Here is a 12958-nt window from a genome sequence, read left to right as displayed (position 1 = left end):
TGAGTTTGACCAAACTGCGGGAGGCAGTGGAAAACAGGAGGGCCTGGCATGCTCTGGGCCAGGGGGTCACCAAGAGGCGGACACGACTAAACGACTAAACAACAACAGGAAGTGTGGCACAAACAGAGGGCAGGATGAGTCCTTTCTTTCTCCTGCAGCCTCTGGAAGGCTCAGATTTGCCATCACCTCAACCTGGAATAATCCCTCCTTGCCTTCATTTCCACAAGGACTCCTATTTCACCCGTCAATGAGAGCCTGGCCAAGCTGGGGAAACATCTCTTTGGCCGAACTCCCGACAAGACAGGGATTCCTTCTCCCGCCACCCCAGGGCCAGACGTACCTGCAGGCTTGGCTCCAGTGGTGGCAAGGTGGGCATATGAATCCGAAGGAGATCTGGGTCGAGGAAAGGCTGCTCTTTCCACGAAGGGACCTGCAATTCAGGATGGCATAATGCTTAGGCCAAGTGGAGGGGTGGGGGGAAGAGAGCATTTCCTGAGAGGACCTCCCCCCCCCCCCAGCTGTCCATCTTCTGCCCTTGGAGTGGCAAACCAGCTGTGGGTTAAGACGCAGAGCCAGAAGCGGGCGCTTCTTCGTTTGCCAAGGAGCAGCTGGCTGTGCAGAGCGCTGATTGGCTAGCTTGGCTGGCACTCACATAGCCATTCCCCGCCCGCAGGGGATATTTTCCAAAGCCCCCTTTAAAACCCTGAAGAACTGGCATTTGAGAAAGAGGTATGAGCTCTGCAAAAGAGCATCTGCCCAGAATGGAATCTTTCCCCCCATTACAGTGGTCCCTTGGTTCTCAAATGCCTTGATACTCAAACAACTTGGAAACCAAAATCTGCAAACCCAGAAGTAAGTGTTTCGGTTTGCGAACATTTTTCGGAGTGTTACACTAAGGTCTGTCTGTTTTTGCTATCTGTTCTGTGTTTTTGTGCCTTTTTCTTTTCATTTTTGTGACTGTGTGGAACCCAGTTCAGCTACTGATTGATTGTGTGACTGCAGTACATTATTTATTGCTTTCCTTTTATGGATCAGTGGTCTCATTAGATTGTAAAATTCATGTTAAATTGCTGTTTTAGGGGAGGATTTTTAAAGTCTGGAATGGATTAATCGGTTTTGCATTCCTTTCTATAAAACAATAAAACTTCAAACATTCAAACCTTCCCTAAAAACTACTTCTGAAATGAAATGTTCTGCGGCGGGGCAGGGGGTGGGAGTCAAGAAGGATCAGTTCGTGGGGAGTGAGAAATGTCCCTATTTTCACCTGAGGAATGCTGGAGGGTATGTCTTAGAGTCATCAAATTTTGAGTTAGGAGGGACCTCGAGGGTCATCCATTCCAACCCCCTGCAATGCAGGAATCTCAGCTCAAGGATCCCTGACAGGTGGCCCTCCAACCTCTGCTTAAAAAGAAGGAGAAAATGAAATCTTTAGTCTCAAAGTCTCTGAAAATCTTTAAATGAAGCGAGGTGCCAGACTTTGTACGATGAAAGACAAGCTGTGAAGCGTTGTGTATTCAACAAATATAATGTCCAACACTGAACAGTGATTCCGGATATTGAGTACTGTTTTGTAGGATTCTTCATCGGCGTGGTGAGGGGGATATAGAATTGCTTCATAAACCCACCTTATTTTGGATGAATGTATGTAAATGAAAACATCAAATGCTGTGGAGCAGTGCTCATGTGATAATGTACCAAGAAAAAAGCACACCAAGAACTCAGGCCAATGTAAGTTTCAATAGTGGGAGTGGTCCCTACTGGCAAATTAATAGTCAGTTGTAACAAAAACTAATCCATTCAAAAGTATGTATTCTGACAAGAATTACAAACCCAAATAGAGATTACAAAATCTAACAGAGATTACAGACTCAAACTCATAAAGATATGTATAACACAAGAATTCATTACAGAATTAGAGATAAAAGTTGGCCTGTGTTCTTGGTGTGCTTTTTTCTTGGTATATTTAATAACAAGAACTCCAACTTATTTAACATGAGATAATGTAGTCACTAGCAGAGACATCACCTTGCCGACAAAGGTCTGTATAGTTAAAGCTCTGGTTTTCCCAGTAGTGATGTATGGAAGTGAGAGCTGGACCATAAAGAAGGCTGATCGCCGAAGAATTGACGCTTTTGAATTCTGGTGCTGGAGGAGACTCTTGAGAGTCCCATGGACTGCAAGAAGATCAAACCTCTCCATTCTGAAGGAAATCAGCCCTGAGTGCTCACTGGAAGGACGGATCCTGGAGCTGAGGCTCCAATACTTTGGCCACCTCATGAGAAGGGAAGACTCCCTGGAAAAGACCCTGATGTTGGGAAAGATGGAGGGCACAAGGAGAAGGGGACGAGAGGACAAGGTGGTTGGACAGTGTTCTCGAAGCTACTAGCATGAGTTTGACCAAACTGCGGGAGGCAGTGGAAGACAGGAGTGCCTGGCGTGCTCTGGTCCAGGGGGTCACGAAGAGGCGGACACGACTAAACAACAACAACAGGAAGTGTGGCACAAACAGAGAGCGGGATGCGTCCTTACTCTCTCCTGCTGTGTCTGGAAGGCTCAGATTTGCCATCACCTCAACCTGGAATAATCCCTCCTTGCCTTCATTCCCACAAGGACTCCTATTTCACCCGTCAATGAGAGCCTTGCCAAGCTGGGCAAACATCTCTTAGGCTGTATTCCTGACAAGACAGGGATTCCTTCTCCCGCCACCCCAGGGCCAGACGTACCTGCAGGCTTGGCTCCAGTTCTGCCAAGGTGTGCATATGATTCCAAAGGAGATCTGGGTCAGGTAAATGCGGCTCATTTGTATCCGGAGGGCGCTGCAATTCAGGATGGTATAATGCTTAGGCCAGATGGAGGGGTGGGGGGAAGAGAGCATTTCCTGAGAGAGGACCCCCCCCCCCAAGCTGTCCATCTTCTGCCCTTGGAGTGGCAGACCAGCTGTGGGTTAAGACGCAGAGCCAGAAGCGGGCACTTCCTCGTTTGCCAAGGAGCAGCTGGCTGTGCAGAGCGCTGATTGGCTAGCTTGGCTGGCAGTCACACAGCCATTCCCCGCCCGCAGGGGATATTTTCCAAAGCCCCATTTAAAACCCTGAAGAACTGGCATTTGAGAAAGAGGTATGAGCTCTGCAAAAGAGCATCTGTCCAGAATGGAATCTTTCCCCCCATTACAGTGGTCCCTTGGTTCTCAAACGCCTTGGTACTCAAACAACTTGGAACCCAAATACTGTGTGATAGGAATTTTATGGTCTTAGATATATGGTAATGTTCGTAAGTGTACCAACCAAGCACATACATAGATCAGCACAGGAAGGCCAACCTGGAACCATTTTGATTCCTAAACTGAGCAAATGTTTTCTCTGCAAAGTCAAACTAGAAAAGCCTCCCCATTGTCTTTTCCTTCACAAATCCTGTCTTAAGGGTATGTCTGTGTTTTAATAGGGTGTGAGACTGTGACATGGTCCAGGAACTAAGTATTTATCATTACAAAAGACTGGCCAGGCTCCCCAGGCAAGCCAATCAAGTAACCTGCCAGACAGGAGATAAACAACAACAGGAGAAACAATATTCAAATTTCTGTTTTAGACAGCCTTTTCTGTAATGTAGGTGTGATGTATCTGAGGGGTGGTCTTAGGTTACACCCCTTCTGTGATGTATGTATGCTGTTTCTGGGGGTGGTCTTGATCTACAGGGTGGCAATTTCAAAAGTCTTTATAAGGCCTTGCATGCCATTTTTCTGGGTCCTCCTCCTTTCCTGTGTGTGAGGGGAGCACCCTGTTGTAACAGATCAATAAAGATCAATCTTACTAGCTGCTTTGCTTCTCAATATTCTCTGGTTGGCCTCTGTTATTTTCTCCTATCAACAGGGAACCTATGTAAGGACTCTATATGGGCTCTTGGATACCCCATAAGGGAAAAGGGCAATTTTTATTTACAACAACTGCAAACCCAGAAGTGTGTTTTTCGGTTTGCGAACATTTTTCGGAAGCCAAACATTCTTCATTTTGAATGTTACACTGAGGACTGTCTGTTTTTGCTATCTATTTTGTGTTTTTGTGCCTTTTTGTTTTTGTTTTTGTGACTGTGTGGAACCCAGTTCAGCTACTGATTAATTGTGTGACTGTAGTACATTATTTGTTTATTGCTTTCATTTTATGGATCAATGATCTCGTTAGATTGTAAAATTCTTGTTAAATTGCTGTTTCAGGAGTGGATTTTAATCGGTTTTGCATTCCTTTCTATGGGAAAACGCGCCTTGCTTTTGGAACGCTTTGGTTTTGGAAAGGACTTCCGGAATGGATTAAGTTTGAGAACCAAGGTGCCACTGTATTTCTATGCACCTCTCCTCCTCTCTGTGGAAAACGTTTGTGCTTACCTGATTAAGGGATGTGTAGCAACTGGAGCAGTGCCTCCGCCGATTTTCTCTCCGAGCCTGTTCACGGAGGAAAAAGAGCATCAAAGTGCTGCCCCTGTTCCCAGCCAGCCCATGGCTCTTGCAGGAACAGGCAGAGAGAAATCTCCGCCCTGGAGCCAAAAGAGAGTCTGGGACGGGGCAATGTTTCCAGGCCATCTCCTTGGGCTGCCAGATTGCGAAGCTGACCCGGTGGATATCAAGGGGGCTTTTTCTGGCAAGGGAGTGAGGGGGTCTCTGGACAAGGCAGGGGGGCTCCCTCTGCCCACCTTCCAGCCCCCACAGCCCCAGACATACCTGGGCGCCTTGAACCCCGCCTAGCAATATGTCCTCCACCGATCGGACGTTTCTCTTGGGAGCCTCCTGCAGAAGGAGTGAAATGGGAAATGCCGGACAGTTGCACAACAGGGCATTGCAGTTCAACCTTGTAAAATACTGAGACCAAGCTCGGTTGTAGGAGAAAAGAAAGCTTTCCCCGAGCGGCTCCACCAGTCCTCCATCTTCTCAGAGATGGCCCTGTTGTGGGTTCACAATCTCTGGAGACACAAACCCAGAAGCCACCGGCTCCCCCTGTGTCAAGGAGAATCTGGCAGCGCCGAGTGCCGGTCGTCTAGCCTTGGTTGCCGTCAAAGCTGTGCAGCAACCGAGGCTAGGATTTAGTCTAGGGGGCAGGTGCACCAACTTGCCCCCACATTTGAAAGCAGCACGGACCCTGCGGAACTCCCTGCCACTTGATGCTAACCAAGCACCTTCGCCGTGCTCTTTTCGGCACCTGCTTAAAACATTCCTTTTTGGACAAGACTGGGCAGATGCTTAGAAAGTCAGTGTTTGATTCAGCCTGTTTTAGTATTTAACTTTCCGTATGTTTTCAACTCCCAATGTGGATTTGTTGATTAATCTATTGTTTCATCTTTTGTAAACTGCTTTTAAAAAGAGGATAATCAAGCAATATATAATTTTTACCAAACAAACACACAACCCAGTGCGGAATCTGTTGAGACGATGAGCATGATGGGACCTAAAAAAAGCCTACAATGGAGCTCATTTGTTTCATATGATTTATTCATGGGGAATGGGATTACTTGGGGGGGGGGAAGCACTAAGGGGGTGGCACTGGGGCGCAGGACATGCAAATGACCATTGGGTATTAAAAGAGGGTGGAGGAGAGGCCTGTCGACGGCCACTAGCCACAAGGGCCACGCTTTGCCTCCGTAGTCAGAGGCAGAGATGCTTCTGAAATACCCAAGAAGTGTGCTCCACGATCACTGCAGATGGTGACAGCAGTCAGGAAATTAAAAGACGCCTCCTTCTTGGGGGAAAGGTGAGGACAAACCTAGACAGCATCGTAAAAAGCAGAGACATCACCTTGCCCACAAAGGTCCGTATAGTTAAAGCTATGGTTTTCCCATATTTCACTTTCCTATTTCACCTGTGAATGAGAGCCTTGCCAAGCTGGGCAAACATCTCTCAGGCTGGACTCCCGACAAGACAGGGATTCCTTCTCCACCCCAGGGCCAGACGTACCTGCTGGCTTGGCTCCAGTGGTGGCAAGGTGGGCATAAGAATCCGAAGGAGATCTGCCTCGGATAAATGCGGCTTTTTCTCCACAGGGCCCTGCAATTCAGGATGGCATAATGCTTAGGCCAAGTGGAGGGGGGGACGGAAGAGAGCATTTCCTGAGAGAGGACCCCCCACCCCCCCCAGCTGTCCATCTTCTGTTCTTGGAGTGGCAGACCAGCTGTGGGTTAAGACGCAAAGCCAGAAGCAGGCACTTCCTCGTTTGCCAAGGAGCAGCTGGCTGTGCAGAGCGCTGATTGGCTAGCTTGGCTGGCACTCACATAGCCATTCCCCGCCCGCAGGGGATATATTCCAAAGCCCCATTTAAAACCCTGAAGAACTGGCATTTGAGAAAGAGGTATGAGCTCTGCAAAAGAGCATCTGCCCAGAATGGAATCTTTCCCCCCATTACAGTGGTCCCTTGGTTCTCAAACGCCTTGGTACTCAAACAACTTGGAACCCAAACACTGCAAACCCAGAAGTAAGTGTTTCAGTTTGCGAACATTTTTCGGAAGCCAAACATTCTTCATTTTGAGTGTTACACTAAGGTCTGTCTGTCTTTGCTATCTGTTCTGTGTTTTTGTGCCTTTTTCTTTTCATTTTTGTGACTGTGTGGAACCCAGTTCAGCTACTGATTGATTGTGTGACTGTAAAGTTAAAGGTAAAGGGACCCCTGACCATTAGGTCCAGTCACGGACGACTCTGGGGTTGCGGCGCTGATCTCGCTTTACTGGCTGAGGGAGCCGGCGTACAGCTTCCGGGTCATGTGGCCAGCATGACTAAGGCGCTTCTGGCGAACCAGAGCAGCACACGGAAACACTGTTTACCTTCCCGCCGGAGCGGTACCTATTTATCTACTTGCACTTGGACGTGCTTTCGAACTAGTAGGTTGGCAGGAGCAGGCACAGAGCAACGGGAGCTCACCCCGTCACGGGGATTCGAACCGCCAACCTTCTGATTGGCAAGTCCCAAGCTCTGTGGTTTAAACCACAGCACCACCCGCATCGTACATTGTTTATTGCTTTCATTTTATGGATCAATGGTCTTGTTAGATTGTAAAATTCATGTTAAATTGCTGTTTCAATGGTGGTTTTTAAAAGTCTGGAACGGATTGCATTGCTTTCAATGGGAAAACACGCCTTGCTTTTGGAACGCTTTGGTTTTGAAATAGACTTCCAGAACGGATTAAGTTTGAGAACCAAGGTGCCGCAGTATTTCTATGACTCTTCCTTCATTTACCTTTTCAAATCCACTAGCTGCCAGTCCGTCCCTGTGTCTACAGAGGAGCAGCTCAGAGACCAGCTCCGCACCTCTCCTCCTCTCTGTGGAAAACCTTTGTGCTTACCTGATTAATAACTGTGAAGCAACCGGGGCGGTAGCATGGCCAATGATGTCTCCGAGCCTGTTCATGGAGGAAAAAGAGCATCAAAGTGCTGCCCCTGTTCCCAGGCAGCCCATGGCTCTTGCAGGAACAGGCAGAGAGAAATCTCCGCCCTGGAGCCAAAAGAGAGTCAGGGACGGGGCAATGTTTCCAGGCCATCTCCTTGGGCTGCCAGATTGTGAAGCTGACCCAGTGGATATCAAGGGGGCTTTTTCTGGCAAGGGTCTCTGGACAAGGCAGGGGGGCTCCCTCTGCCCACCTTTCAGCCCCCACAGCCCCAGACATACCTGGTGACTTGGCAAGGTGTCCTCCACCGATCGGACGTTTCTCTTGGGAGCCTCCTGCAGAAGGAGTGAAATGGGGAGTGCCGGACAGTTGCACAACAGGGCATTGCAGTTCAACCTTGTAAAATACTGAGACCAAGCTCGGTTGTGGGAGAAAAGAAAGCTTTCCCCGAGCGGCTCCCCCAGTCCTCCATCTTCTCAGGGATGGCCCTGCTGTGGGTTCACCATCTCTGGAGACACAAACCCAGAAGCCACCGGCTCCCCCTGTGTCAAGGAGAACCTGGCAGCGCCGAGTGCCGATTGGCTAGCCTTGGTTGCCGTCAGACAAAGCTGTGCAGCAACCGAGGCTAAGATTTAGTCTAGGGGGCAGGCGCACCAACTTGCCCCCACATTTGAAAGCAGCACGAAGCCTGTGGAACTCCCTGCCTCTTGATGCCAACCCAGCACCTTTGCCGTGCTCTTTTTGGCACCTGCTTAAAACATTCTTTTTTGGACAAGACTGGGCAGATGCTTAGAAAGTCAGTGTTTGATTCAGCCTGTTTTAATATTTAACTTTCCGCATGTTTTCAACTCCCATTGTGGATTTTTTGATTAATTTATTGTTTCATCTTTTGTAAACTGCTTTTTAAAAGAGGATAATCAAGCAATATATAATTTTTACCAAACAAACACACAACCCAGTGCGGAATCTGTTGAGACGATGAGCATCATAGGACCTAATAAAAGCCTACAATGGAGCTCAATTGTTTCATAAAGGTAAAGGTAAAGGTACCCCTGCCCGTACGGGCCAGTCTTGACAGACTCTAGGGTTGTGCGCCCATCTCACTCAAAGAGGCCGGGGGCCAGCGCTGTCCGAAGACACTTCCGGGTCACGTGGCCAGCGTGACATCGCTGCTCTGGCGAGCCAGAGCCGCACACGGAACGCCGTTTACCTTCCCGCTAGTAAGCGGTCCCTATTTATCTACTTGCACCCGGGAGTGCTTTCGAACTGCTGGTTGGCAGGCGCTGGGACCGAACAACGGGAGCGCACCCCGTCGCGGGGATTCGAACCGCCGACCTTTCGATCGGCAAGCCCTAGGTGCTGAGGCTTTAACCCACAGCGCCACCCGCGTCCCTCAATTGTTTCATATGATTTATTAAATCATGGGGAATGGGATTACTTGGGGGGGAAGCACTAAGGGGGTGGCACTGGGGCGCAGGAGGTGCAAATGACCGTTGGGTATTAAAAGAGGGTGGAAGAGAGGCCTATCGACGGCCTGTGCCTTGTGGCATGCCGAGATGTTGCACACATGACGGATGGGCTTTCCAGTTTGCCTCCTTTTTCCCACGCAACCTTGAAGCGGCCTGTGAGGGGTGCGGCTTTGGTGGGTTTGCCAGTGGGCAGCCCTTCCCTGAATTTTTTTGGGGGGGGAGCACAAGCCCCCTTGGCGCCCCTAGTTGGGGGTGGTCTTGCTGATGGTTCATTCTGGACATGGAGAGACAAAGTGTATCATCCTAATCTGTGATTCTGTACTTGGGGTCCGGAAAAAAGGAGGAATGGCAGAAGGATGAAACCAGTATCTGCTGGGAGACAAAGGATGAAGAAGTACATGACACACTGGGCAATAGATATTGGTCAAGATATAGACATGGAAGCATGGGAACGATTGTGGAATATGGATATAAAATTTACAGCATGTTATGGTTTAAGAGAGGGACGTGGGTGGTGCTGTGGGTCAAACCACAGAGCCTAGGACTTGCCGATCAGAAGGTCGGCGGTTCAAATCCCCGCGACGGGTGAGCTCCCGTTGCTCGGTCCCTGCTCCTGACAACCTAGCAGTTCGAAAGCACGTCAAAGTGCAAGTAGATCAATAGGTACCGCTCCGGCGGGAAGGTAAATGGCGTTTCCGTGCGCTGCTCTGGTTCACCAGAAGCAGCTTAGTCATGCCGGCCACATGACCCGGAAGCTGTACGCCGGCTCCCTCAGCCAGTAAAGCGAGATGAGCGCCGCAACCCTAGAGTCGACCACGACTGGACCTAATGGTCAGGGGTCCCTTTACCTTTACCTTTATGGTTTAAGAGAAAATTATATGAAAAAGGTATATCAATGGTAGCTAACACTGAGTAAATTGGCAAAAATCTATAAACCTAAATCAAGTAAGTGTTGGAAATGTAAAGAGAAAGAAGGTTCTTTTTATCATATGTGGTGGTCTTGTAGTAAGGTCAAAGCTTATTGGGAAATGATATATAATGAAATGAAAAGGATGTTTTAAACAACCTTTGTAAAGAACAACCAGAAGCCTTTCTTTGGGAATTTTAGGGACAGAACTACCTAAAATGTATAGAAACTTATCCATGTTTCATATACAGTGGGAAGAATGTTTCTTGCCCCAAAGTGGAAAGAAGAAGAAGTCCCAGCAAAGGAAGAATGGATACAAAAACTTATAGAATATGCAGAAATGGCGAAACTTACCAGAAGAGTAAGAAATCAAGATAACACTTTTTTAATAAAAGAGTAAAAATGGTTTGTTGAATATTTACAGATAAAAACACTGAAAGGTTTATTGTAATAACCTGCAGTTTCATAGGAGTAGATATTTAAAGAAGGCGAATAAATGAGCAAATTAAATTTGGATATGCAGAAGATGTTAAAAATAAATTTAAGGAACCGCAGAAAGAGGGGGAAGGAAGTCGAGTTTTGAAATGTCAAAATGATTGTAAAATTAGTGAAATGTATAAAATTAGTGAAATGTGTAAACCTGGAAAGAAAGAAAGAAAGAAAGAAAGAAAGAAAGAAAGAAAGAAAGAAAGAAAGATGAGATTTTAACAAAAAGAAAAAAGAAACAATTTCTGCTGCTGCGTTGTGGGTGGGTGTTGACATGATAGTTCAACAGAAGAGCCTATGCTGTTTGCCTTTCATTGGGGCCTGGCTATGGGGCTCCTTTGCATCCAAATTTCACGAATTGCTGTCCAGAGTTCCTGGAAGAAGGTGTGCGTTATTGCACAAGCCCTGCAGGCAGCGGCAGGGTCAGGTAAATATCAGAAGAGTTGATGGACAGTCGGTCCTCTCCCTCCCGGCTCCTGGGCCTTCTGGGAATCTGGCATGGGGCATGATCTGGGAAACCAGAGATTCACCCAGCCAGAGGCAACATTCTGACGTCAGATGGATCCTTTGCTGTGTCTTAGGATGGGCTCAGACTAGCGGGTCATATTGGCTGCGTTGGGGCTCAAACCGAGGAAGAGCCGGTAACAGTATAAAGGGCATCGGAGCACGCGCAGAGTGCTTTCGCCTCTTCTTCGCTGAGAAACCACAGCCGATGCCACTCTCAGAACTGGAAGGCACAACTTCCGCGGCTGAGAACCCAGAATTTCTTTTGGTTAGGAACTAAGAGAATAAGGAACGTCTGGCTGCTGAATCGGGCTAGGGACCCACTGGGCCCAGTATCCTGTTCTCACAGCAGCCAGGTGCTTATGAGAACCCCACAAACAGGATTCGACCACGAGAGCCCTCTCCTGCCCAACCCCTTGCAAGGCAGGTATAAAGGGTTTTTTGTCAAATGCACTTCGCGTATTATGTATTCTCTCTCTCTCTTTTTTAATTGACTTAAGAAAATTATACAGACAGCAAAACGAAGATGTCCAAGTTAACATTGCCTTCTACCAGTAAGAAATAATAATAACTATTAGAATAATGAAAATACTAAAAATACATTTACTTCCCCTTTTGAGCTTCTCTTCTGGTTACAATATATTACTATTCTATAAGAATCTATTATATCCTTTGCTGTCCCAGATATTATTTTTCGCTCTATAAGACGCACCAGACCATAAGACGCACCTAGTTTTTGGAGGAGGAAAACAAGAAAAAAAAATTCTGAATCTCAGAAGCCAGAACAGCAAGAGGGATCGCTGCTCAGCGAAAGCAGCGATCCCTCTTGCTGTTCTGGCTTCTGGGATAGCTGCGCAGCCTGCATTCGCTCCATAAGACGCACACACATTTCCCCTTACTTTTTAGGAGGGAAAAAGTGAGTCTTATAGAGCAAAAAACACGGTATTTTATTTCCCGAATTCAACCCAACCCACCCCTCCTCCCCACTGCTTTCCTTCACCTGTGTGAGATCTTCCCAACATAATATTTTTTTCTAGCTGCTTTAACAAAATAAAATAACATGAAAACTAATAAATTATAATTACTTCTTTTGTCCTTACACGCTTAACAATCGCCTATGAAGAGTTCTGTTTTAAAACCCTATTTCTTCATGTATTCACCTATGCATTCCCATGCTGTATAGAATTTTTGATTGGAGCAGCCCCTGATGGATGCTGTCATTTTTGCCATTATGTATTCTCATAGGTGTCTAAGATGAAATATTATCTGGAAGCAGCACCACGGACAGAATAAATGCCACACGCAGGAAGAGCAAGGATGTAGTTTGGGTGTCTCACTTGCAGTTTTATAAATCATTTAATGTGTCAATACGAAGGGAAGTTGTTAATATTGCAGTTGTTGCATAAGGGATTATTATTATGACTGGAATATAATTGAAATTAATCAGATTTTGGAACGCAGAGATAAAGAAAATCATCAAACCATCAACTCTATCATGCGGGGGGCCACCTTATCTAACATATAATTTGGTTGAACGATTGGTGTTACTAATTGTATTATAAATTGGAATTGTTATAATGAGGCTATTATTGGATCGTGGTTGAAAACTAATAAAAATTATTATGAAAAAGAGGGAATATTATCTTGCCTGTCGTCTTTTCTAGGTTCTTGTAAAGCCATCCAAGTTGATGGCCATGGCTGCCTGTTGTGGCAAGGAGTTCCATAATTTAACTATCTGCTGCAAGAAGAAGAATGTCCTTTAGTCCATTCTGAATCTTCCAACCTTCCGTTCGGCGCCTACAGGTTCTAGTCTTTTGAGAGAGGAGGAGAAATTTTCTCCATGATTTTACAAACTTCTCTCATGTCGCCGCTTCCTCTCCTTATCTCTAAAACTAAAAAGAGAGGAAGGGAAACTTTTCTCTGCTTTCTGTTCTCTGTGTGCATATATTTAAAATAGGATAAGAGGAATAAGAGCATTGCAAAAAATAAGCTCACCTGCCCCGTGCCAACAGCTGCAAAGGCGAAGAGAGAGGCCAGGAGCAGCCAAAACGTCTTCATGGTTGCCAGTTTGACTCTGTTTTCAGAGCCTAAAGCTGGAGGGAGGTGGACATGAAGAGTCCGGGAATGTGCCTCCCTCTTTCTCTGGCCCTGGACCTTGACTCTTCGTTTCCAGTAAATTTGAGGGGGTTGGACAAGCGGAAACTCTCTGCCGTGAGGACCTGTTAGCAAAAACAACAACT

At 46.9% G+C, this 12958-nt stretch overlaps 1 protein-coding gene across 5 annotated transcripts in view; it reads right to left on the bottom strand.

Moving 5' to 3' along the window:
• The window catches only part of LOC310661034 (uncharacterized protein), a 29322-nt gene extending 16364 nt beyond the window's left edge, over positions 1 to 12958 (bottom strand). Inside the window, exons 1-4 of one of the 5 annotated variants that reach the window (XM_083406772.1) lie at positions 12714 to 12958; positions 7634 to 7687; positions 4373 to 4429; positions 341 to 430 (exon numbers count right to left, since the gene is read on the bottom strand). In XM_083406772.1, coding sequence (XP_083262898.1) covers positions 341 to 430; positions 4373 to 4429; positions 7634 to 7687; positions 12714 to 12776 — 264 coding nt within the window. In that variant the 5' untranslated portion in view covers positions 12777 to 12958. Of the gene's footprint in view, positions 1 to 340; positions 431 to 4372; positions 4680 to 4705; positions 4772 to 5932; positions 6106 to 7633; positions 7688 to 12713 lie in introns of those variants that run through there. The other 4 variants (XM_083406769.1, XM_083406770.1, XM_083406771.1 and 1 more) reach the window with 4 other exon arrangements.

Source organism: Podarcis tiliguerta, assembly GCF_965153285.1.
Source record: "Podarcis tiliguerta genome assembly, chromosome: 12".
Lineage (NCBI taxonomy): Eukaryota > Metazoa > Chordata > Lepidosauria > Squamata > Lacertidae > Podarcis > Podarcis tiliguerta.
Note: the sequence above shows the minus strand (reverse complement) of the source record. Positions and strands in the feature narration are given on the sequence as shown.